The sequence below is a fragment of the Caretta caretta genome, chromosome 8, assembly GCF_965140235.1.
Source record: "Caretta caretta isolate rCarCar2 chromosome 8, rCarCar1.hap1, whole genome shotgun sequence".
Taxonomy (NCBI): Eukaryota; Metazoa; Chordata; order Testudines; family Cheloniidae; genus Caretta; species Caretta caretta.
The window spans coordinates 1,517,340-1,543,173 of NC_134213.1; the positions used below are offsets into that span (position 1 = coordinate 1,517,340).

A 25,834-nucleotide genomic window follows, 5' to 3' on the forward strand; every position below is an offset into this window, starting at 1 on the left:
GTGGCCAGAGACGCCCAGTGCCCGTGCCAGGGATGGCTAGCTCTGGGGAGCGGGGACCCGAATGGAGCTGTTACCCAGCACAGGACTCTATCTGATCAAGTTGTCCCCCGTCAGCTGCTGGTGGCCTGGGGGAAAGAAGCTGGGGGTCTCGGGGCAGTGGTGAGTCACAAAGCCTCAGCCACGACCCCCTGGAGCTGCATGGGCCAGCGAGGCCGAGCTCCCCTTTGTCCCCAGAGGGTTGCTCAGGCTGGCCTGGAGGGGCACTGGCAGGACGAGGTGGGGCATCCTGCCCGCTGGCCCTGCTTGGGTGGAGGCCTCCGATCGCCAGAGCTGTCAGCGGGCACTTCTCACTGGCAGCACGCTCCATTTCTGCCCAGGCAGCGAGGTAGCCAGCTGTGCCCTGCGGAGGGGGAGCGCCAGAGTCTTCGTGCCAGGCTGACCACTGCGCCCACTCGCCTCCTTCTGGGGGGGAGCTGGGAACCACCCCGATCTCCCGGCACCGGGCTTCCCCAGTGCCAGGGCGGAGAGCCTGGGATCCCCAGCTCCCACTGGTATCGGGCACCAAAGCCCGGGGCCGGCGCGGGCCCCTGTCTCTCTGTCGGGCCTAGCTCCAGCGTCGCCTGGGGACGTGTGGGGTGGGGATGGCTGCTGACCGCTCGCTGGCTTGGACGCGGAAGCCGCCTGCCTAGGCCTGGAGTCCCACGGGCCGGGCACAGCACTGGGCGCTGACTCCGACTGCCGAGTACCCGGGCACATCCCCACCGGCCTGTGGCGGGGGCGCGGGATCTTTCAAGGGAGCCTGGATTCGCGATGCCCACTGGCACCAAGGGGGGCCCCCTGGCTCGGTGCCCGCAGGGGCCGGGCGAGCCCAGGGCAGGTGCCCCCGCCTGTGCCCAGGCTGCTGCCCCCTGTCCGCCGCGGCCCCTCCTCCCCTCGCTGCTTTGCTGGGAGCCGGCGCCCGCCCCCTCTCCCCGAAACCCGCCGCCTCCCCCACGCATGCTCCCAGCTGCACGAGCCGGCAGCGCCGGGAACAGCGGTGCGGGGCGGCGCGTCTCCCCAGCCGGACGCGGGGCCGGGGCTCCCCGGGGCTCCCGCAGGTCAGTGCGCGCCGGGCGGGGGGTCCCCGGGCAGGGCCGGCGCTGGGGCGCCTCGTGCCGGGCGCGGGGACCCGGCTGCGCCCCCGGCCGGCCGGGCTCAGCCCGCTGCCGGGACAGAGCCGCGGGGGGACTAGCGAAGCGCCCCCCGCCTGGGTGCGGGACCCCGGGGCGCGGAGCGGGGCGAGGCGGTGCCCACGTGCCGGCCGGGGTGAGGTGTGTGCGCGCGCGCTGCCGGTGCCGTGTCTACACGGGGGCTGGGTGTGTGTCGTGGGGCGCGTGCTCCGGTCTGCGGCCCGGGGGATCCAGCCCTGAGGCACCGGGATGTCGGTTTCCGAGGAGACCGGCCCCGGCCCCCTCCCGCAGGGCTTCCTCTCACGCCGCAGGGGCGCTGGGTGCAGTTTGTATCCTGCAGATCCCCGCGCCCCCGCGTCGCGTTTCGAGCATTCTCCGGGCCCGGATCGCAGCCTCCCCCATTGGCGCCTGCCCTGCCTGGGCCCGGCCCCGGCCCTCTCGACCTGCCTTCTTTGACTGGCCTGTTCGGGGCGAGCGGGCTCTGGGCTGAGGCCGGGGGCTTGGGGGAGGATTTGCTCAGTGCGTGTGGAGGGGGCCCCTCGCCGACGGCAGATTCCTACGCCTGGGAAGGCGAGAGAGGAACGGATCAGCCCTGGGGGAAAGCGCCGGTGCGCCTGGGATGTGGGACCTGGCGAATATTTAAGGCAATTGCTCTTCTGGGTCTGTGCTTGGCAATGCCAGGCCCAGCAAACACCTCCCGGGGACAGGCACCGACCAGAGAGAGACTCTTGGATCAGACCGATTCCCATCCCCTGCCAGCAGCAGCCTGGGCAGCGGGTTAGGTGGGGCTGAGCGCCCCAAGGAGTCGTTCAGTGCTGGGCTGTGGCTTTCGCAGGCCCCTTGCCCGGGGTGCCCGGGGGCCCTGGCAGTGGTGTGTGGAGAACGGAGGTTACAGCAGGGACAGTGGTAGCAGGGGGTGCACTGGGTCAAGGGCGCGGGAACGGTTTTTAGAGTGGGGACGCTGGGAGCCATTGAACCAAACTAAACCTTGAATATGCTGGAAAGCACTTCGGGGGGTGTGTGTGTGTGTGAGATGCTGCTTTTTCTACACAGCTGCTGCCTCCCTGCCCCAAGCGAAGTTGGCTTTAAACACAACACGTACCAGCGAATACACGGCCCCCACTGCTATCCCCAAACCCCGGGGCAGGCTGCGCCGGTGATTCCGTTGGGGCAGGGATCCAAGGGGCAGGGGGCACTTTACGGACCCTGGGGAAGGTGAGGGGCCTGATCCTGAGCCCTGGCTGAGGTGAACGCAACCTGGAAATGAGGAGGGTGGGCACCTTTGCATCCCCTGGTATTCCGGGCCTGGCTGGGGCCCTGCCTGACTTGGGCTGTGCATTAGAGCAGCCTCGGGTCTGCTCTGATGGACGCTCAGGTTGCCCGTGGCCACTGGCGCGGGAGGCTCTGGGCCTGGGCTCTGTGGTGGGGGAGGCAGCTGTTCCACCAGATGGGGATGCTGAAATCTGCTGCCTTTAAGGCCCCTTGACACCGAGGGTCGTAGGGCAGTGGGTCCAAGGTCCCTGTGCTGAGGCGCTCACTGTCCTGGGGTCTGCTGGCCCCTTGGGGGGGCCCTAATCGCCCGCCAGAGCAAGGCGGAGAAGGGGAGTGGGAACGTGGGTGCGGTTGCGCGCTGGTGCCGGGTTCCGGAGTGCAGGTGGGCACCTTGTGCGGGTGCTCTCGTGGTCACTGGTCTGTGCTGGGACACGTCCTTCTCCCCCGGGGCCTCCTACCCAGCCAGGGCCGTGCGATCTGCCTTTGCAAAGTGCCCTCCGCCGATGCTCCCGCTGCTCTGGCGAGGATCCAGAGCTCCAATGCCAGCCGCGCTCCTGCCCCAGCCCTGTGGCTGAGATCCCGCTGCGGGACAGGCCTGGAGAGGGAGGCGTGGGGGGCACAGCAAACAGGCTGGGAGATCGTCTAAACCCGGAGCGTTTGTCCCCTAGCAACCTTGCTGTTACCGCCTGGCTGCTCCTCCATTCCTGCAAGGATGGTAACTAGGAGCCCGGCGACCTCGGAGCTGGGGGACGGCTCTCTGCCCCGCTCACTCCGGCGTCCCTCCCGTCCAGTCGCTCCCTCGCTCAGCAGAATGCGGTGCTCTGCCGGTGGCTCTGACTTCCTCGTACCGGGTGTCCCGGAGTCCCCGGGCGATGCTCTGGAACTGCTCCCCATGAAGCCAGTCAGGACTCTGGGGCAGTCGCCTTTCTGTGAGCAGCCTGTCTTCAGGACACACAGCTCACACAGCTTCCACCTTCCTGGGTCTGACCTCGGAGCATTCAGCATCCTCTGCCCCTCCGTGCGCTTCCCCCAGCGAGTCCGCTCAGGCGGGGTCCTGGGGAAGCCAGAGGGTCCTGCACCCCAACTTCGCAGTCAGACGTGACTCTCAGCCAGCCAGTAAAACAGAAGGTTTATTAGACGACAGGAACATGGTCTAACACAGAGCTTGCAGGTGCAGAGAACGGGACCCCTCAGCTGGGTCCATTTTGGGGGGTAGTGAGCCAGACAACCACGTCTGCACTTCACTCCATGTCCCAGCCAGCCCCAAACTGAAACTCCCCCCAGCCCCTCCTCCTCTGGGCTTTGTCCCTTTCCCGGGCCAGGTGGTCACCTGATTCCTTTGTTCTCCAACCCTTCAGCTCTCACCTGGCAGGGGGGGAAGGGCCCAGGCCATCAGTGGCCAGGAAACAGGGTGTCGGCCATTCTCTGTGTCCAGACTCCTGCACACACCTGCCCTCTAGGGCTCTGCAATGATCAGACACCCTTACTCCACCCCCTAGATACTTAAGAACTGCCTGGGGGAAACTGAGGCACCCCCACACTATTCAGAGGAAACATTAAGAACAGTCCCACTTCGTCACACCGGGGTCCTTCCCTGGGGAGATCAGGGCCCCGGTGCGAATGGTGGGGCTGGGGCGTGAGCTGCTTTTGTCGTTCCCAGCGAGCCGCCGTTCGTTCGGCGCGTGGGTGACGCCGGATTTGCCCAGACGCCGAAGGAGAGTAGCAGGCACCGGAGTTGCAGGCGATCGTGACGCACAGCAGGCCCCTGCTGTCTCGCACCCAGATCTTACCCCTCTGAGAGCGGCTTTCCCTGCCGTGCTCCGTCACCGCATATGCTGACCCCCACACCCGCTTGCAGCCAGATTCCCTGTGCCCCCAACACAGCGGGGGTGAACCGCTCTGCTCTGGCAGTGTGTCACGCCCCCTTCCCCCAGGCGGGATAGGCTGCTCTTGGCCCTGGGCGGAAGAGCTGGACTCGCACAAGAGGGCGGGTTCTGCCTGGCACTGCGCTGGCAGTGACCGGTTTCACTCACTCAGAGCCGTGCAACACCAGTGTAGCTGGGATGAATGGGGTCCCATTGCACGTGCCATCGGCCCCGCCCTGCACCAAGCAGGAAAGCTGGCCCCGAGTACCTGGGCTACGCCCCAGGCACCCATCGGAACAGGGCCTGTCTGCCTGCACTGCACCGACTTTGCACGGCTCTGGGGTGCACAGGTTCAGAGCTGAAAACTGACCCCATGCACCACAAACAAGTGTGGCCACCACTCCCCGTATGCGGCGCGGCTGGGCACTGCCTGGAGGAGGGGCTGGCAGGGTGGCGCAGAGAGCAGGGATCACCCTCACTCACTGGGCCGGGAACCTTCTCATGCGGTGTCTTGTGAATACCTCCTCACCTGGCCTTCCCCCCTCCCGCTCACCCAAGACCCCCACCTCCCCTTTGCATTGCCCTCTCCCAGTTCTCACTTGCCCCGCTCCGACCCCTCGGCTCCGTGTTCTCCCGTCACTCCCCTTTCTCCTCCCATGTGTCAGCACCAAAAGTCGCGGCAGGAAAGCCATGCATGCTTAGCTTCTTTCAATGCTGTGGAGCAGCTGGAGATGGGGAGAAGCAGCCAGTGCTCAGCAGACTCTGCTCTGAGGTCCGTGGAGCCTGCAGGCTTCCAGCCGTACTCGACAGGGCCGCCACTGTGGTCACCTCTGGGGTGAAGCCTGCAGCTGTCTGACAGCACAGAGCAGTGCTGCCCAGCAGCAAGGGGCAGGAGTGCAGGAGGAATCCTGTACCCGGCATGGCGCTGCGGGGGAAATGGAGGTAGGGAAATGCCCACCTCCAGCAGGAGTTTGGCCAGGACAGCAGGGCTAAGGATCCTACCCTTGCAAGGGCGCTGGGTGATCGAGTGACCACGGGTCCCCGGGAGCGTGGTGCTATCTGTCTGCTCAAAGTCAGCTCAGTGCCCCCTCGCTTGGTGCTGCGGCATGGGATCCTCGCAGGCTCGGGAGCTGCAGCTGCTGTTGGAACAGGCCACGTTTGCACCCCTCCGTGTGGAAACGCCCTTGTGCACATGCAGGAATATCTTGGTCGTGAGCACAATGCCCAGCTGGGTGTGCAAAGACAGGGGCTTGGTGCATGCATGGCTTGGCCTCTGCTTTTGCAGGGGCAGGTTCAGAGGCTCTTGGAGAACTTGTCCCAACAGTAACAGAGTCTGGCTGGGGCACTGGGGGAGCAGCGGATCCTCAGCACAGGGACCTGCCTGCCAAGAACTGAAAGGGCTTTGGGAGCTGGCTCCTCAGCACGCGGCTGGGCCAAACACCGCTCTGGTGGAACTGACTTCAGTGTAACCAGCTGGGTCAGGAAGCTGCCCCCGTTCCGTTGCTGTCCAGTGACTGGACTCTCGAGCCCGGGGCTGAGTCTGCTCTTGCGCTGGTGGACTCGGGAGCAGCCTGAGGGATGTCCGTGGATTGCACCGGGGTGAGAGGGTGGATCTCGGAGCCTGGGCATTGGTACCATGCAGCTCTGGGTTTGGCGTCGCGACGGGCGGCGGCAGGGATTGGTTACGGCCCTCAGGACAGAGGCAGTGGCATGGCAGAGGGTGTGATGAAGACACAGCTGGACGTTGATGGGCACCGTGCCACACAGCTGGCCTCAGCTCGGCCTCCATCCCAGGGATCAGCTGTGTCCCGTTCTCCCTGGAGACTGCACTGACGCTGAGCCTGGGCTGGGGCCAGCACCGGCTGACGTGCACCCCACGAGGGCCCGGGGAGCCCAGCTTCCCCCGCCCACCTCTGATCCGGCTTCCCAGCTGGCTGGGCAGACGCTGTCCCCTGCCCCGGCGTTCCTTGGCAGGAGGGGTGGATTCTGCCATGGGCAGCCCGGTGTCCCAGGCTTCGGGGCACAGCCTGCCACTTCCCTGCGCTGGTGCTGTCCCCAAGGAGAGGTCAGAGGGTCTGGCACCATCCTCTGTGCCCACTGGCCAGCCCTGCGCTCCTCCCACCGCAGGGCTGCTGGCGGGCGACGTGGGGCCCAGGCCACGTTGGCCGACAGGAGCCTGTGATGCAACCGGCGGAGTCCCAGGGGTGCGTGCCAGGCGTCCCCCTCTGTGCCAGGCGCTGGCAGAAGGGCAGAGCTGGGGCTGGGCCTCTCTTGCCCCTGGGCCCAGGAACATCGATGAGGAGGGGACAGCAACAGCTGCGAACCCCTACATCTCCCTGCCCAGACCCCCACGCCCGCCCCCCAGCCCGGCGTGACCCCTACATCTCCCTGCCCAGACCCCCACGCCCGCCCCCCAGCCCGGCGTGACCCCTACGTCTCCCTGCCCAGACCCCCACGCCCGCCCCCCAGCCCGGCCTGACCCCTACGTCTCCCTGACCAGACCCCCTGTCACGGAGTCCCTGGGCGATGCTCTGGAACTGCTCCCCATGAAGCCAGTCAGGACTCTGGGGCAGTCGCCTTTCTGTGAGCAGCCTGTCTTCAGGACACACAGCTCACCCAGCTTCCACCTTCCTGGGTCTGACCTCGGAGCATTCAGCATCCTCTGCCCCTCCGTGCGCTTCCCCCCAGCGAGTCCGCTCAGGCGGGGCTCCTGGGGAAGCCAGAGGGTCCTGCACCCCAACTTCGCAGTCAGACGTGACTCTCAGCCAGCCAGTAAAACAGAAGGTTTATTAGGCGACAGGAACATGGTCTAAAACAGAGCTTGCAGGTGCAGAGAACGGGACCCCTCAGCTGGGTCCATTTTGGGGGGCAGTGAGCCAGACAACCACGTCTGCACTTCACTCCATGTCCCAGCCAGCCCCAAACTGACAACCCCCTCCAGCCCCTCCTCCTCTGGGCTTTGTTCCTTTCCCGGGCCAGGTGGTCACCTGATTCCTTTGTTCTCCAACCCTTCAGCTCTCACCTTGCAGGGGGGGAAGGGCCCAGGCCATTAGTTGCCAGGAAACAGGGTGTCGGCCATTCTCTGTGTCCAGACTCCTGCATACACCTGCCCTCTAGGGCTCTGCAATGATCATACACCCTTACCCCACCCCCTAGATACTTAAGAACTGCCTAGGGGAAACTGAGGCACCCCCACACTATTCAGAGGAAACATTAAGAACAGTCCCACTTCGTCACATCTCTCCCCCCTTCGAGATCGAACTGAGCGGGGTCACTTTAGCCGGTGACCTGGGGAAGTTTGAAGCCACCAACGTTCCCATGGATGCCCCAGCATCTCTCCCATTCCTTGGTAGGAGTTACACCAGGCCCTTCCAGTTTCACGCCCTCCCTTAGGTCAGGGGTGGTCGATAGCACTCGCAGGCCGCATGTGGGAAGGTTTATGCAGTCCATGCCCTTTGGCCACCCCAAGAATGTCTCCCCATTGACCATCACCTTCTGCTCCCACTGGAGGTCCGAGGGGCCTGGCCCCAGGAAACTCCACACAGACATATAGGTTGGGGTCAGGAGTGGGAGCCTGTCCACATCCCCAACCATCTGGCTGACGGAGTCTGTGGCCTTGGGACCCAGCAAAGGAGCTAGACACCAGGGCTTTTCCGCAGGGTCCCCTTGGTTCAAATCGCCAGCCTGCTCAAAGGCAGTGAGGTGGGCATCCACACCCCCCCTCCTTAACCAGGGGCAGCAATTTAGTCTTGAGGTTCCCTGCAGAACTGGCCCCCCGGGATCTATCTCCACTCACCCCGGGGAGGTCCCCTAGGCCTCTCCGCCCCACCACCGCCAGTTCATCCTGCTGCTGCTTCTGCAGCTCTTTCTCGGGCTCTTGCTGTCTCCCACGGTCCTCTTGCTCTCTCAGACTCAGCTCCAATTCCGTCTGTCTCGATCCCCTGATGGGGAACCCGATCGTGAAGACCCCCGTCTGGTCGGGGACAGGAGTCTTGGCGATGCCTGGCTCCCGCTCCAGCTGCTCCCAGATCCTGCTATAGCCCCAGTTGGGGTCAGGAATCTGTTCCTTAGAGCGGTCATCCTCCTCCAGCTGCACGATTAACTCTGCTTTGGTGAACTTTCCAACGCTCAACCCTCTCTTTTTGCACAGGGTTACAATGTCCTTCTTAAGGAGACGGTGACAGGCCATCACTCCGCTCCTCCCAAGTTGTTGTGGACTCACAGGCCCGTGTGTTCTCAGCTCCCCACGGTTTCCAGGGAGAACCCCTAGTGTGCCAGCCCTTCTCGAGGTCATCACCTCTTTGCCAGGGTCGAGCTGCAGACTCCTCCGCCCCTTGGACTGCTCGCTGCAATCCCCAGGGGAACCCTGTTACTGCACAGTCCTTCTCGCTGGTCACACACTCCCAGGGGTTAACCGCCCCCCGAAACCGCTCCTCTCCGAGCCTTCAGCAGGCCTGGTCCTCGGCAATCCCCCTTCGTGTTACTGCTCCCCAGTCACTTACTGCAGGAAGCACCATCCACGGGGCGCAGTACATCCCACGGCTGCCACCAGTTGTCACGGAGTCCCTGGGCGATGCTCTGGAACTGCTCCCCATGAAGCCAGTCAGGACTCTGGGGCAGTCGCCTTTCTGTGAGCAGCCTGTCTTCAGGACACACAGCTCACACAGCTTCCACCTTCCTGGGTCTGACCTCGGAGCATTCAGCATCCTCTGCCCCTCCGTGCGCTTCCCACAGCGAGTCCGCTCAGGCGGTGCTCCTGGGGAAGCCAGAGGGTCCTGCACCCCAACTTCGCAGTCAGACGTGACTCTCAGCCAGCCAGTAAAACAGAAGGTTTATTAGGCGACAGGAACATGGTCTAAAACAGAGCTTGCAGGTGCAGAGAACGGGACCCCTCAGCTGGGTCCATTTTGGGGGGCAGTGAGCCAGACAACCACGTCTGCACTTCACTCCATGTCCCAGCCAGCCCCAAACTGACAACCCCCTCCAGCCCCTCCTCCTCTGGGCTTTGTTCCTTTCCCGGGCCAGGTGGTCACCTGATTCCTTTGTTCTCCAACCCTTCAGCTCTCACCTTGCAGGGGGGGAAGGGCCCAGGCCATCAGTTGCCAGGAAACAGGGTGTCGGCCATTCTCTGTGTCCAGACCCCTTCACACACCTGCCCTCTAGGGCTCTGCAATGATCATACACCCTTACTCCACCCCCTAGATACTTAAGAACTGCCTAGGGGAAACTGAGGCACCCCCACACTATTCAGAGGAAACATTAAGAACAGTCCCACTTCGTCACAGTGTGATGGAGGTGGCCCCGCAGGGCACGGCCCCACGCACTGTGTGTGTGCCCACAGGGCCGGGGTGGGGAACAGGACTCGCCCCCCTACGGTGGGGGAGCGGGTCTGTTGGAGCTGCTGTTTCATGTGACCATCGCACCATCCCACACTCGTGCCATGGCCACCGACTCCCACCCCAGCCCAGCGCGTCGCCTCTGTGGACCTGGCGTTAGGAAATGTGTGTGCACAAGAGCGCGCCTGGCTTGCACGCGCACTGGGGCTGGAAGCAGCATGCGGCTGTGACTGGCGCGGGCCTGGAGCTGGCCAGGCATTTTGTGCACGCAGGGTCTGGAACCGAGGCTCTGTCTGTACCAGGACAGATGGGCTGGAAGCGTCAGGAGACTTGGAGACGAGAGTCCTGTTGGGTTGGTCTTGGGCCCCATAGAGACTGAAGCTTGGCCCTTGGGGGGAGCCTGGAGCGGCGGGGGGGGAGGGGTGGAGTGAGGAGGAAGGGGGAGCCTGGAGCCTGGCCCCATGTCATGGAGTGTGGGGGAGTCCAGGCCCTGCACCCCTCTTCCTGGGATTCACTGAGACTCTCAGCCAGCCAGTAAAACAGAAGGTTTATTGGACAACAGGAACACAGTCCAAAACAGAGCTTGTGGGTACACCCAGGACCCCTCAGTCAAGTCCTTCTGGGGGAGCAGGGAGCTTAGACCCCAGCCCTGGGGTTCCCTGTGTTCCTCCACCCAGCCCCAAACTGAAACTAACCCCCCCCAGCAGGCTCTCTCCTGTAGCCTCTGTTCACATTCCTGGGCAGAGGTGTTACCTCCCCCTCCGCCTCCTGGCTCAGGTGACAGGCTCTCAGGTCTCCCATCCCCAGGGCACATTCCCAGGTCAACACAACCCCCTCCCTGCTGCGTCACATCCTCACATCTCTCCCCCCTTCGAGACTGAACTGAGCGGGGTCACTGTGACCAGTGACCTGGGGAAGTTCGGGGCCCCCTCTCCGGGACAGCGCATCCGCTATCAGGTTGGCACTTCCCTTCACGTGGACCACGTCCATGTCGTAATCCTGCAGGAGCAGGCTCCATCTCAGGAGCTTGGCGTTGGCTCCTTTCATCTGGTGCAGCCAGGTCAGGGGCGAGTGGTCGGTGTACACGGTGAAGTGCCGCCCGAAGAGATAGGGCTCTAGTTTCTTGAGGGCCCACACCATGGCCAGGCACTCCTTCTCGATGGCCGCGTAGTGTTGCTCCCGGGGCAGCAACTTCTTGCTCAGGTACACGATGGGGTGTCTCTCCCCCTTTTCATCCTCCTACATTAACACAGCCCCCAGTCCCGTGTCTGAGGCGTCGGTGAACACCACAAAGGGCTTGTCAAAGTCTGGGTTTGCCAGAACTGGGCCACTGACCAGAGCCTCCTTCAGCGCCCGGAAAGCCGCCTGGCACTGCTCGGTCCAGACCACCTTGTCTGGCTTCCCCTTCTTGCATAGCTCAGTGATGGGGGTGGCTATGGCGCTAAAGTGGGGCACAAACCTTAGGTAGTATCCTGCCATCCCAATAAAGGCTTGGACCTGCTTTTTGGTGTGGGGAGCCTGCCAGTCTCTGATCACCTCCACCTTGGCTGGTTCCGGCTTTAGGTGGCCGCTCCCCATCCAATGGCCCAGGTAAGATACTTCCGCCATCCCCACCTTGCACTTCTCCGCTTTTACAGTCAGCCCAGCCCCCTGGAGTCGGTCCAGCACTTGTCTAACCTGGGACACGTGGTCCTCCCACGTCTGGCTAAAGACACAGATGTCATCAATATACGCCACGGCAAAACTCTCCATTCCCCTCAGGAGCTGGTCCACCAGGCGCTGGAAGGTGTCCGGCGCTCCCTTGAGGCCGAAAGGCAGGGTCAGGAACTCATAGAGCCCCAGAGGGGTGATAAAGGCCGATTTCAGCCGGGCCTCTGCATCCAGCGGCACTTGCCAGTAGCCCTTTGCAAGGTCCATGGTGGTGAGGTACCGAGCTCCTCCCAGCTTGTCTAGAAGCTCGTCCGGCCTGGGCATGGGGTAGGCAGCAGATACAGTGATGGCATTGAGCTTCCCATAGTCCACGCAGAACCGGACCGACCCGTCCTTTTTGGGGACCAGCACCACCGGCGAGGCCCAAGGGCTGGCCGATGGCTGGATCACCCCCAAAGCCAGCATGTCCCGGACCTCTCTTTCCAGGTCCTGAGCAGTTTTCCCTGTGACTCGGAAGGGGGAGCATCTTATCGGCGGGTGCGACCCGGTCTGCACCCGGTGGACAGTCAGATTAGTGCGTCCAGGCTGGTTGGAAAACAGCTGTCGGCACGGACGCAGCACCCCCCTGACCTCAGCTTGCTGGGCAGGGGTTAGCTGATCTGAGAGGGGGATTGTTTCCAGGGGGGAACCAGCTCTGGTCCCAGGGAATAGATCTACTAAAGGGTCATCTCCCTGCTCCTCCCACTGTCCGCACACGGCCCACACCACATTCCCCCTGGCATAATATGGCTTCATCATATTCACATGGTACACCCGGCGGTGGTGCGCCCGGTTCGACAGCTCCACCACATAGTTTACCTCATTGAGCTGCTTGACGACCTTGAAAGGGCCCTCCCAGGCGGCCTGTAGTTTGTTCTTTCTCACGGGGATGAGAACCATCACCTGATCCCCGGTGGCGTAGGCACGGGCCTGCGCCGTGCGGTCATACCAGACCTTCTGCTTCCTCTGGGCTCTGGCCAGATTCTCCCTGGCCAGGCCCATGAGTTCAGCCAGTCTCTCTCGGAAGATCAGGACATACTCCACCACTGACTCTCCATCGGGAGTGGCCTCCCCCTCCCACTCATCTCTCCTCAGGTCCAGCAGGCCCCTCACCCTCCTGCCATATAACAGTTCGAAAGGCGAAAATCCGGTCGACTCCTGGGGCACCTCCCTGTACGCGAACAGCAGGTGAGGCAAGTACTTGTCCCAGTCCTGTGGGTGCTGGTTCATAAAGGTTTTCAGCATCATCTTTCGCGTCCCATTAAACCTCTCCACCAGCCCATTGGACTGGGGGTGATAAGCTGAGGCCCAGTCGTGCCGGACCCCACATTTCTCCCACAAGCACCGGAGCAGGGCCGACATGAAGTTGGATCTTTGGTCTGTCAAGACTTCCTTGGGGAACCCCACTCGGCTGAAAATGGTCAGGAGCATCGGCCACGGTGTCTGCTTCAATGGAAGCTAAGGGCACTGCCTCGGGGTAGCGGGTGGCAAAATCTACCACCACCAGAATGTATTTCTTCCCCGACCGGGTCGTCCTGCTGAGAGGCCCCACGATGTCCATGGCCACTTTCTGGAAAGGCTCCTCTATGATGGGCAAAGGTCTCAAAGCCGCTTTCCCCTTGTCCCGGGCCTTCCCCACCCTCTGACAGGGGTCACAGGATCGGCAATACTGCCGGACCGTGGTAAAGACCCCGGGCCAGTAAAAGTTCTGTAGCAACCTCTGCCGGGTGCGCCGGATTCCCTGGTGCCCTGCGAGGGGGATGTCATGGGCCAGGGACAGTAGCTTGCGGCGATACTTCTGGGGGACCACCAGCTGCCTCCTGATCCCACAGGACTCTACTTCCCTTGTGGGAGCCCATTCTCGGTATAGGAACCCCTTCTCCCACAGGAACCTCTCCTGGCAGCCTCTCCTCATGGTCCGTCCCACACCGAGGTCGGCCAGGTCCCTGAGCTTCCGCAAGGAGGGATCTTTCCTCAACTCGGCCTGGAACTCAGAGGCTGGGGAAGGGATGGGGCCCGGTTCCCCCTCAGTGGCCAGGTCTGAGGCCTCCGCCTCTCTGAGCCGTGCCCCTCGGCGCTCCCTCCCCACCAGGGAAGGGTCCTGCGCCTCCGGTGTGGTACCCTCCCCGAGGTCAGGGTTCAGTGCCCCTCACCGGTTCTGGCTACGGGTCACAACCAGGGCGGTCAGGGGCTTGCTTGGCCAGTCCTCTAGGTCTCCCCCCATCAAAACTTCAGTGGGCAAATGGTGGTATACCCCCACATCCTTGGGGCCCTCCTTGGCCCCCCATTTCAGGTGTACCCTTGCCACGGGCACCTTAAATGGGGTCCCGCCCACCCCTGTCAGGGTCAGGTAGGTGTTGGGCACCACCCAATCTGGGGCCACCACCTCGGGCCGGGCCAGCATCACTTCCGCGCCCGTATCCTGGTGTCCATTGACCTTCCTCCCATTCACCTCCAGAGGAACAAGGCACTGTCTCCGGAGGGACAGCCCCGCGCCCACCCTGTAAACCGAGCACCCTGAGTCCAGAGCCTCCAGCCCTCTGGCGGAGCTGGCCTGGGGTACTCTTCCCTCCTGCGCAGGTGGTAAACTGGTAGCCCCCCTTTCCTGGGTCGTCTGCCCCTCGTCCAGCTGAGTCCCTACCCAGTTAACCCTGGGTAGGTTGGGTCTGCTCAGTTTGTCCCTGAGCCCGGGGCACTGGGATCGTACGTGGCCTCTCTGGCCACAGTGATAGCAGCTCAGGTCACGTTGGTCCCCTCGAGCGGGTCGGAGGGGCCCGACGCCAGGCGTTCCCCTTTGGAGGGGATTCTCCCTATTTCCCCGCTGGGAGGCCCCCTGGTGACTCTCTCTCTGCATCGGGAGGGGCCTGTCCTTTTGGGACTCCTCCCGGCTACCCCCTGACCGACTGTTCGCAAACTCTTCGGCCAGCTGCCCTGCGTGCTGGGGGTTCTCGAGCTTTTTGTCCACCAACCACAGTCTCAGGGCGGAAGGGCACTGTTCATACAGTTGCTCCAGTACGATTAGGTCAAGCAGGTCCTCTTTAGCTTGGGCCCCAGCTGTCCACTTGCGGGCATACCCCTGCATCCGTTGACCAGTTGTAGGTAGGTGACCTCAGGTGTTTTACGCTGACTCCGGAACCTTCTCCGGTACATCTCGGGGGTCAGCCCAAACTCACGGAGCAGGGCCTGTTTGAATAGTTCATAGTCCCCTGCCTATGCCCCTGTCATTCGGCTGTACACCTCCACGGCTTTGGGGTCCAGTAAGGGGGTGAGAAACTGGAGCCTGTCTGCAGGGTCAACCCTGTGCATCTTGCAGGCATTCTCAAAGGCCGTCAGGAAGCTATCTATGTCCTCCCCCTCCTTACGCTGGGCCAGGAAGCACTTATCAAAGCTCCTTGCAGTCTTGGGTCCCCCCTCACTCAGCGCAGCCAGGGCCCCACTGCTCCTTAGCCTGGCCAGCTCCAGTTCATGCTGTCTTTGTTTCTCCTTCTGACGTTCCCTCTCCTTCTCCTCCCGCTCATGCTGATGTTGTTTCTCCTCATGTTGATGTTGTTTTCATGATCCTCCAGCTCCCTCATTTCATCTCCCTCTCCCATTCCAGCCGCCTCCGCTCCAGGGATGGGGAGCTCCGCCGGGAGGATCCCCTGCTGGGTGCTGGGGTCAGGGTGCCCTCGGTATTCGCTGGGCTTCCCCCAACCCCTCCCCCAGACACAGGTAGGAAGGATCTTGGGATGTCCTCGGCAGCAGTCTGACCCCTCCCAGCGCGGTCAGGCCCCAGGGCCCACACTGCGTCTGCCGGGCGGCTTCCCTCAGGGACAGGGATTGGGTCATCCAAGCGATCCCTCTCCTCCAACTGGGCAATCAGCTGTTCCTTGGTGGACCTCCCAGTGCACAGCCCCCTCTGCCTGCACAGCTCCACCAGGTCACTCTTCAGGCGTTTAGCGTACAGCTCCCTGCTGGCCACTCGCAGGCCTGGGCAGCTTTCTACAGTTTCCAGGAAAAGCCCTTAGTGTGCCAGTCCTTCTTGAGGTCACCACCTCTTTGCCAGGGTCGAGCTGCAAACTCCTCCGCCCCTGGGACGGCTCGCTGCAATCCCCCGGGGGACCCTGTTACTGCAAAAGTCCTTCTCTCTGGTCATACACTCCCAGGGGTTAACTGCCCCCTGAAACCGTCTCTCTCTGAATCTTCAGCACACCCGGTCCCCGTCAATTCCCCTTCATTTTACTATTCCCCAGTCACTTACTGCAGGAAGTGCCGTTCATGGGGTGCAGTAAATCCCACCGCTGCCACCAGTTGTCACGGAGTGTGGGGGAGTCCAGGCCCTGCACCCCTCTTCCTGGGATCCACTGAGACTCTCAGCCAGCCAGTAAAACAGAAGGTTTATTGGACAACAGGAACACAGTCCAAAACAGAGCTTGTGGGTACAAGCAGGACCCCTCAGTCAACTCCTTCTGGGGGAGCAGGGAGCTTAGACCCCAGCCCTGGGGTTCCCTGTGTTCCTCCACCCAGCCCCAAACTGAAACTAAACCCCCCCAGCAGGCTCTCTCCTGCAGCCTCTGTTCACATTCCTGGGCAGAGGTGTTACCTCCCCCTCCCCCTCCTGGCTCAGGTGACAGGCTCTCAGGTCTCCCATCCCCAGGGCACATTCCCAGGTCAACACAACCCCCTCCCTGCTGCGTCACATCGTCACACCCCACCCTTCTCCTGCAGGGCACAGGCAGCTCCTGCTTTTCTGGGCCAGAGCCCGGCTCCGGCTTTGACCGGCAGCCGGGGTCTCCTTAGCAGGGAAGAGTCCCCAGAGCTGGAGGAGCGTGGGGAAGGAGGGCTGGGGAGTGGCAGCCGGGCTGTGGGAGGCCCGTGGGCTCTGGGCCAGGTGGCTGGGCTGCAGACGGCCGGAGGAGCTGGTGCAGGACGGAGCACGGCCCAGTGCTGCAGTGTAACCCTCCTCTTGTCTCTGTTTCAGACCCTGGCGCGCCAGGCGGTGGCATAGCATGGGCGAGCCCTGGCCGAGGCATGGGCAGCGCTAAGGAGCCAGGGAGCCTGCAGCTGCTCGCACAGGAGGGGCCGGCTGAGGACGGGTGCTCTCCGGGCCGCCAGCAGACGAGCGGCTACCTCCGCAACTCCCGCTGTGGGGCCGGCGCGCTGGCCATGAGGAACTGCTGCGGCACTGAGCCCGGCGGCCCCGAGCCCGGCAGCCAAGGCAGCACAGAGAGCCGAGCTGAGGCCCCCGCCATGGCCCAGCAGTCTGAGCCGGAGCCGGCGGCTGGGGGCCGGGCCTTGGCTCTCAAGGGCCCCGGCGCGGGAGCGGGGCCATTGGAAAAGGGGGACGAGCCAACGCCTGTGGCTGTGAGCTGCTTGGGACAGAACGGCGAGCGGAGCTCGGGCCCCTTGGCGCTGCCTGATGGCTCTGTCATCCCCCAGGGCCCTCCAGCGGAGGAGGGCGCTGCCGTGGCCAGCCCTGGGCCGCTGTCTCCGCGCCTCCTGCCGGAGCCGGGCCTCAAGGGGCACAGCAGGGACCCAGAGAGTGCCCCGGCCGCTCTGAAACACGTTGTATTCCTTGAACCAGACAACACAGACCCTGAGGCAGATGGTGCCGGAGCCACCGCGGTCAGTCCTGAGCTGGGCCCGGTGCCTCCCATGTGCCCGCAGGACCGAAGCCAAGAGCAGCCCGGGGCCTCCGAGGGAGCCGTGTCCCGTTGGAGCGTGGGAGCCCCCGGCACAGCGCCACTGTCCGATGGCGGCCTGGGCGCGCCCTGTGGAGACGCCGGTGGGAAAGCACCCGTATCTCTGGCAGAGCCCAAGGCCCAGCTGGGACCCTCGGCTGCCCCAGGGGCAGGGGGCAACGGGGACAAGGCACGTCCTTCTGCTCCGGAAGGTACCAAGGACTCCACCCCAGGAACAGAAGCAGCATCAGGCCCGGGAGCAAGGCTGGATGCAGGCACGATCCCGTCAGGCCAAGCCAAGGAGTCCAGTCCCCTTGCCCCTCTCTCCATCCAGAAAGCCGGGCCAGAGGCCCCCTCTGCTGCTGCTCCCATCAAATCAGGAGCGAGCCGGGCGGCTCCAGCTGAGGCCAGAGGGGGAGCCGGCCCGCCCCAGGGCACTGCGGAGGGAAGCCCAGCTCAGGAGCAGTGGGGAGCAATGGGGATGGAGGTGGGGCCTGGGGAGGAGGCCGCTCAGGAGCCCCGGACTGTGGAGCTGCTCTCCAAGACCTACTCGTTTGAGGTCACTCCTCCCCCGCAGGATGCCGGGACTCAGGACGCTGGGACGCAGGTCGGCAGCCGAGTGTCGCTGGTGTCTGTGGCCATCAGCCCCATAAACCCCCCGGACGGGTCCTCGGCCTTCACCTTCCACAGCCGGGGCCAAGGCCCCTTGGGCCTGAAGAGCCCGGGCCCGGAGCTGAAGCCCTCCAAGAAGGATGCGGAGATGCAGGTCTCGATCCCAGTGGAGACCAGGTCTGTGGCCACGGGGCCCATGACGCCGGTGGCCAAGTCTCCCCAGGCACCCTACCCCGAGGTGCACGTGAAAGGGGCGCAGGAAGAGCCGTCCGAGCCCATCCGGGAAGTCAGCTGGGACGAGAAGGGGATGACGTGGGAGGTGTACGGTGCCACCATGGAGGTGGAGGTGCTGGGCATGGCCATCCAGAAGCACCTGGAGAAGCAGATCGAGGAGCACGGCCGGCAGGTGGTGATGACGCCGCAGAGCACCCGGGCCAGCTCCATCAAGGGGGCCCCACAGAAGGGGGAAGTCAAGCGGCAGCCCAGCATGCTCCGGGCGCTTCTGCAGAGCATGCGCCGGCCCCGCTGCTGCTCCCGGCCCGGTCCCGCCGCGGAGTGAGGCCACCGCTCGCGCCCTGGCGGGCTGGGAACGGCAGCGCAGCCCACGCCCTGTGGTTTCTCAGGCAATCCCGGGGGCTGGGGTCTTGCCCCTCTGGCCCCGGGCTCAGCAGCTCCAGGCACTTGGACCCCACGGTCTCCTGCTCACCCAGGCCGGACACTGGCCAGACTGCCGCTCCCCGAGCTGCACGCCTGGGCAGGGTGCGGCCTGCAGAGACTTCAGGCCCCAGCATGCAATGCTCCCCCCAGCAATGCCTGCTTCCATTGAGATGGAGCACTGCATGCTGGGACACGTAGTCCCCACAAGCTGCACCTTGGTCTGCAGGAGGGGTTGGCTGTGATCTGGGCCCAGGGTGCGGCTGATGCTGGGCAATGTCTGGGCACCCCTGGGTGGAGGCTGGGATTTGTACAGTGAAGCTCGTGATGGGACGGCCAGACAAAACGCGGAAGGGGTGGGGGTGGTTGCGGGCCAGCCCTCGGGAGCATGTCTGGCAGGGGGCCGGCTCCCCGCCTTCCCCCTGGGTCACGAGCTGCATTTCCCAAAGCACAGAACAGCACTGGCTACCTTAAAGGCCTACAGCCCAGGTCCTAAGGTCTGACTCCCCGGACAGCACCCAGTGCCCGGGGCTGAGAGTCCCGCTGCCCCTTGTGCTTTCCGGGGAGACTCCAGCTTCCCGTCAGCCTGGGCAGCTGGAACCAGCCATGCTCTGCTGCCCTGCAAAGCTGCAGCCCTGCCTCCCCCGCCCAGCCCCTGAGCCACGCGCCTGCTGCGCCAGGCTCCCCGGGGAGGTGGTGGAAGCTTGGCAGTCAGGCTGTGCCCTGCCTGGAGGCAGGGGCGAGCTGGGCTGGCCTGGGACGGCTTTGCCAGCGCTCATGTATTGGACTGTGGTTTGGAGAGACAAACTCCAGCCTCACTCCGGTTCCTGAGAGGCCCCCGGCTCTGCAGTGCAGCCCAGCCGCTCTCACCGACTCCCACCCTCGACAGAGCTCAAATCTTTGCAGGCGGGTGTCCTCCCCACGTGGCATAGGGCTGCTCACAGGCTCAGGCATGGTGCGTCCCTGCTGCAGGTTTAACAGCCCCTGGAACCGCCCTGGCTCAGCCCAGCCCACTGGCCGCTCCCGCCCGCTGCCAGACGCTCAGGGCGTGCCGGGGTGGTGCCAGGGCACACACCGTGTAGCTCTGCCTGCAGATGGCACCGGCCCCGGCGGCAGGGTTCAGGCCGCCCAACTGTCTCCTACCAAAGGGCTTGTGAGTGGGGAAGCGCCGAGCCCTGAGCCCCCAGCGAGAGCCGCGGAGAGGAGAGCAGCTCGGCTGCAGGCCTTAGCCCTTGGGCCATGTGAAATGGCACCTGCCAGCCCCTGCTCTGTGCACAGAGCGGCGTCTGCCACCGTCAGACCAGGAGGTGCAGGGTCCCAGCAGCTGGGTTTCCTGGGGGCAGTTTCAGGAGGCCCCTGGGAGTCCAGCCCAAACTGAACTCATGGCTTACAGCCAAGCAGCTGGAGGGGCCAGTGGGGCTGGGCCAGGCCTGTGTGGCCGGAGGGGCTAGTGCTGCCAGGCCCAATAACGGACCCCCCAGGCTCTGCTTGCTGCCTGGACATAGCGACCCACCGGCCCAGAGCTGGGAGTGGACGCTGCACCCAGGGAGCAGCTGGGTGAGGGCAGGGCCCAGCGGGACGGCGCCCGTGGGGGCCTTTGTTCTCATGTTGCCAGTCAGTCAAGGCGGGTTCCTCCCGCTCCCCCTTGGCTCAGCAGTGACCTGGTAGACAGGCCCTGGCTCGTGTGCTCCGTTCTTGGCGGGATCCCAGCTCGTCCCGCACCAGGAGCCAGGTGCCCAGCGGGCTCCACAGAGCGTGGGGGCTGGGGAGGTCTTGGAGTCCAGGCCAAGATGTCCAGGCCACAAACCAAGCCAATTGCCTGAGAAACCCAGGCCACTGGGCAATGTTCATGTCCTGCCTGTGCGTGTCGCTGCTTGGGCATATGGGGTCCCTGCGTGTATGTGTGTCCCTGCGTGTGTCCCTGTGTGTGTGCGTGTCCCTGCGTGTGCGTGTCCCTATGTGGGCATATGGGGTCCCTGCGTGTATGTGTGTCCCTGCGTGTGCATGTCCCCGTGTGTGTGCGTGTCCCTGCGTGTGCGTGTCCCTATGTGGGCATATGGGGTCCCTGCGTGTATGTGTGTCCCTGCGTGTGTGTCCCTGTGTGTGCGCGTGTCCCTGCGTGTGCGTGTCCCTATGTGGGCATATGGGGTCCCTGCGTGTATGTGTGTCTCTGCGTGTGTGTCCCTGTGTGTGCATGTCCCTGCGTGGGCAAATGTGGGTCCCTGTGTGTATGTGTCTCTCTGCGTGTGCATGTGTCTGGGTGTCCCTGTGTGTGTGTCCCTGCGTGTGTGCGTGTCCCTGTGTGGGATATGGGGTCCCTGCGTGTATGCGTGTCCCTGCGTGTGCGTGTGTCTGGGTGTCCCTGCATGTGTGTCCCTGCGTGTGCGTGTCCCTGTGTGGGATATGGGGTCCCTGCGTGTCTGCGTGTCCCTGCGTGTCTGCGTGTCCCTGCGTGGGGGCGCAGCTGTGCATCCCTGAAGTCCATGTGGTTTTCAGCCACAAAGGGGTTTGTTGGCACGTTTCATGTTTGGGGTTTTTCAGGGGGAGATGTTATTGAACTGTGTTTGACTTTTCGGGCTTTTTAAAGGACTCATGCGGCGGCATTTCCCTCCGGAGCCGCTCGCCCTGGTGGCGTGAGGAGCCGTTCCCTTTTCTTTCCTCTTCTACAAACTGCCTTGGTGGTGGGATTTTGTGGTTTTTCTCTGGAAACAACCCAGGCAGGCCGAGCCCAGCTGAGCGTCAGTGTGGTGGTGTGTGTGGAAAGTCACAGCTTCTCGGACACACCATGGCCGGAGCTGGGGACACCACCCACCCCTGCTGCTCCGACATTCCCCCTGGTGAAGCCCACGCCACAGAGCCTGCTGGGGGTTCCTGTGTCAAGCCCTCCCGCCCCCGCCTGCCCCGGCAGAGCGAGCCCCCAGCACAGGCTGCTTGGACTTCTTGCCCTCCCTGGTGCAGCTCATGGAAGCGGCCTGAGCCAGATCTGCTGAGCGGGAGTGCGGGCGGGCGCGGGAGCGCAGGCTGCACCGGGGGAGCTGATCCTGGGGCTGGTGGGGATCGGTGCCCTGAGCCTGCTGCACGAGGCAGCTCCTGCTCCACACAGGGAACCTCAGCACCAGCCCCCTGGCACCTGCCCAGGTCCATACAGCTGGGGGCCACTGGCTGTCTGTGGGAAAGGAGCAGAGAGGTGCCTGGCTCCATTGCACCATATCCCCCCCCCGTGATGCAGGAATGGCTGGGGACTGGCCCAGGCAGGAGGGGGCCAGAGAAAGACGCAGAGCCAGGGTGGGCTGTGGTAACAAGGACCCAGGCTGCTTCTCTCTCTGGGCTGGGTGCCCCTCAGGACGCGCCCTGCTGAGCCAGCGGGCCCTGCCCGGGTGGGAGTGAGCAGGGCTCAGGCCCAGCGTGGGGCGTGGCCTGGTGCAGGTGGGCATGGCAGGAGTGTCTGCCCCCCTGCTTGTTCTGAGAGTCACATCCCCGCAGTCCTGGTGCTGCCTCTCCCTAGTGCCCTGGAGGGTGACGGGCCAGCTGGCGGGGGACCTGGCCCTATGAACCCTGGGGCCCAAAGGGCAGCGGGTGCTAGGTGCCCAGTTTGCATGGCAGACGCCTTGGAGCTCACCCCTCCAATGTGTCCTAATGGAGGCCCTGCCTGGGGGGGAAGGGGGGGCAGAGGGCACTGCTTTGCCCTGCAGGAGGCTCCTGGGCACTGGGGTGCAGCTGCAGGGTGGCTTGGAGGCGGGTGCCTGCTGTGGCTGGCACCGGGGCTGGGAGCATCCCCACACCGGGAAGCAGGTGGTGCAATGGGGGGGCTCTACTCACATGCCTCCCTTACCCTGCTGTGTCTCTCACTCAGGGGCCCACCTGCCCCATTGGACGGCACCTGCCCAGGCCATAGCCCAGCACGGGGGCCCTGTGCCCGAGGTGCCCCCAGCAGCGCTGCCCAGGCCATGTGCAAAGCCAGGTGGTAGCAATGGAAGTCAGTGTCAATCACGTGGCTTTCCTGGCCACTCAGCCTGCAGGATACCCTGGCCTGCCCCAGCCCCGGTAATGGGTGTGTCCCTGGGCCCTTGGGCTCTGGCTTGGGGGGCGGGGAGCCATGTGCCCCCAGGGGAGAGCCCATCACTTTCCTGCCTCTCCAGCCCATCAGCACGCAGGGATCACTCACTGGGCTGAAGTGCACCTTTTCGGCCAATCAGTGTACAGGATTCCCAGGCAGTGAGGAAGCACCTGATCCCCACAGAACAGTCCTGATTGGCTGGGGAGAGGCATATTATAGCTCCCACTGGCTGCAGTGTTGGCTCAAACAGCTGGCGGGGGGAGGGGGATGCCCCCCTGGGCCCTGGCGCGCCCCATGGTGCCCCAGCTCTCAGTGATCCAGGCTTGCCCCCAGGCTGCCAGGCGCAGCTGCTCGGGGCAGTGTCCAGCCCGTTATGAGCACATAACTCACCCCAAGTGCAAGGGGGGAGCAGACGTTGCCGCCCTGCACCTAGCCTGGCCAGCGCACAGGTGCCTTGTGGCCCTGCTGGGGGGCAGCACAGGGTGGGTTAGGTGATGGCAGAGCTGGCAGTGGGGCACTAGAATGGGTCAGAGGTGGGGGGAGCATGGGTCAGAGCTGGCCCAAGCCATTAGAGCCCCGTGCCGGGCGCCTTCCCCCAGCCATGTGCCCTCCTTGCTCCGCCAGCCCTCGCTGTCCTGCTGCCTCCAGCCTATGCCATGGCCTGGCACTGCTCATCATGCCACGGGCAGGGGCATTCAGTGGCAGCCCCATGGGCTGTGCCTGGCACAGGGGGCTCTCAAAGCTCTTGGCTCCTGTTAAGGCCCCCTGCCAAGGGGGCAGGCCCACAGTGCCACCTGGTCTGTGATGTCTCAGCCAGCTGGAAGGGAGCCAGTGCTGGTGGCACACAGGCACTGGGCCTTTGCACCCAGTCCCACGCCCGACCTGTGCCCCCCTTGGCAGAACACCACCCGCTCGCCCCCGAGTGCCTTGCAGCTGCGTGCACACACCTGGCATAACAGCCCCCGCTCAGGGCTAGAGGGGAGGGGGGTCCCCCACAATCTGCCTGCAGATCCGGAGGCGTTGGCGTGCTGCACCGATCACAAGGACTGAGCCAGCCCAGGCAGCTGCCGGGACTTTGCCATTTACTTCTTTTTCCTCGTTTTTTGGGTAAAACTTGTGAACTTGGATGTTGGGTAATAAAACCTGGAAAACCTGCTCTGGGGGCTTCCTTCCCCCCCCAGGGGGGGATGGGGAGCTCTGTCTTTCCTGTGGCTGGGGGGCATCAGGAACTGCTCCAGGGGGCCATTGCCCTGCAGTGGAGCTTGGCTTGGGGTTGCCTCATCCCCAGCAGCCCCTGAGAGAAACACTTCCCGCCACCCTGGGGCGCAGCGCGTGGGCAGGGCCCGTTTGGCTGACACTGGAAAGTCTCTTAGCCGGCTTTGCAAACGGCCCAGGGCCCCCTGTGCACCCCTTGGCCAGCCCTGTGTGACCACACGCCATCTGCATGCCCAGCCCCAGTGTGCCCTCACCCCTGTGAGCCCTGCCTCGCCCACCCCAGTGGGCACTCCTGTGTGCGTCTCCCTCCTCCCTCAGCAGCCGTTTCCCTGCAGTGTGATGTGGGGGAGCAGGGCAGCAATCCCATGTGTTGCACTTGGGCCAGGCTACCCGGCCTCTGTGCCGGAAATGGCACCGGGGAGCCCTGCGGTCGTGGCAGGTACTGCCAGGGGCATGGGCTGCAGGGTCTGAGCGCCGCAGGGGGCCACTGCACCAGCCAGGCGGAGGTCACACAGGCCTGGGCCGGGCATCAGGCTGTGCCAAGCGCAGAGGGAAGAGCCGGCCCAGTGGTGCCAGGGCTGCCACCTCCACACCCCAGTCACTCCATGCTGTACCACAGCCCAGGAGGATGCCTCAAGCCAGGGCCCAGCAGGCTCCTGTTCCTGGCCTGTGCCTTGTCCTCCCTTGCCCCAGGCTGACCCCCAGGTGCTGTCTCGAGCAGGGAGAGGCAGCTGCACATACCCCACTGCCCATGCTGGCCCCGACCCCATGGCCAGCCCTGCACAGCCCCTGCCCCACAGCCCTGCACAGCCCCTGCCCCACAGCCCTGCCCTGCTTCCCAAAGTCCCGCTCCTCACAGCCCTGCTAAGAGCTGCCAGCCATGCAAGCAAGGGCCCAGACAGCACTGAGCCAGGCTGAGGGCATTCAGACAGTCCTGGGGCGCTGTGTGGGCCCCCCCACACACACACGGGAAGCGGGACTGCCAGCCCCAGGCTGGGCAGGTTTATTGGCAGGGAAGGGGCCATTACAGAGCCAGCAGATAGCTCCAGCTCTACACTGGGAGGTGCCACGCGAGTCCCGCTGCGCCAGCCGGGGGCTCTCACAGGTCTGTGGTGTCCAGGCAGGGGTTGCTGAAGGTGAAGGTCCTGTTGGGGTCTCCCGGTGGCCGAGCCGGCTGGCTAGCCGGATTCGTGCGGTGGGCCTGCAGGGCGGCTGTCAGGGGCTCCTCACGGCTGCCCAGGTGCGCCGGAGCCCCCGCCCGGCCCAGCTGGGGAAGGAGAGCGACAGGGATGCCTTAGGGCATGGGCCACAGTGCACCCAGCAGAACTGCCCCGTGCCACCCAGCTGCCCACGCCAGCTGGACCCATGGCTACGGCCCAGCAATGAGCCAGCCTGGTTGGCGTCCTCAGCGGCTGCACTGTGGGGAGCCAGGCTCTGAGTGCACGGAAGTGCCCGCCCCCGGGGGTACCCCGCCTCTCCCCCCAGCATGGCTGCCCTCTCTAGTCAGCTGCGGTCCTGGCTCCACCCACGGCTGCTGGGCACCATTAATCACCCCACGGCAGCTGTTTGCACATGGTGCCAGCCGCCCCCCACTCCTGGGCACCCGTCCCCACCTCCCCCTCAGCCTCCACCCCCAGATGTGCCAGGCGCACCCGCAGCAAAGAGCAACGGTGCCGCGAGGCCAGGAACCAATGTGGGCACCAAAGCAGGGAGCTGCCATGGCCATTGCCCTCAGGTGGGCACCCAGCGTGGGGGAGGCAGAGCTCATGTACGGCCAGAGCGGGCGTCCCACAGGGCAGAACGCGCTGCCAGGCAGGGCACGGCGAACGTGGGGGGGGGGGCTGTTCCCTCACCTGCAGCACCGGGGGCCCGGGGCTGCCCTCCGCCGGGTTCTCCACCATGTTTTCATCCAGCGAGTTCAGGCTGTGGGGGAGGGAGCAGCACAAATTAGCCAGGGTGACGTCAGGCCGGGCAGTGCCCGTTCGCGGGGCTGGGGGGACACCGGGGGCACAGGGCGGGCTCCCCTGGCTTGTCCCCATGGGGGCCGGGGCACCAGAGCCCAGCCCCCCAAGGACGCGTTCCCGTCCCACCTGGCGTCATCGGCGTCTGAGTCCTCGTCAAAGCCCAGGTCCGCAGGCGGGTCCAGCGTGAGATTGAGCACGGGGTTAGCCCTGGGGAGAGACCGGCCAGGGTGAGCAACACAACCACACAGCCCCCTCACCACACCCACAGCCCGCACAACACAACGACGCACAGCCACCCTCACCACACCCACGACGCACCCACAGCCCGCACAACACAACGA

At 64.5% G+C, this 25,834-nt stretch overlaps 2 protein-coding genes across 4 annotated transcripts in view; one reads left to right on the plus strand and one right to left on the minus strand.

Moving 5' to 3' along the window:
- The first annotated feature begins 997 nt into the window (after positions 1–997).
- On the plus strand, positions 998–23,469 carry GPRIN1 (G protein regulated inducer of neurite outgrowth 1). Its single transcript, XM_048860932.2, has 2 exons — positions 998–1,097; positions 16,292–23,469. Exon 2 carries the CDS (start codon positions 16,342–16,344, stop codon positions 18,160–18,162), a length of 1,821 nt encoding a protein of 606 aa, XP_048716889.2. The 5' UTR covers positions 998–1,097; positions 16,292–16,341; the 3' UTR covers positions 18,163–23,469.
- Positions 23,470–24,509: 1,040 nt separating this feature from the next.
- Positions 24,510–25,834, minus strand: part of CDHR2 (cadherin related family member 2) — a 34,554-nt gene continuing 33,229 nt past the window's right edge. For all 3 annotated transcript variants that reach the window (XM_075131212.1, XM_075131213.1, XM_048860882.2), the window contains exons 30-32: positions 25,620–25,700; positions 25,383–25,452; positions 24,510–24,796 (exon numbers count right to left, since the gene is read on the minus strand). In XM_075131212.1, coding sequence (XP_074987313.1) covers positions 24,629–24,796; positions 25,383–25,452; positions 25,620–25,700 — 319 coding nt within the window. In that variant the 3' untranslated portion in view covers positions 24,510–24,628. The remainder of the gene's footprint in view (positions 24,797–25,382; positions 25,453–25,619; positions 25,701–25,834) is intronic.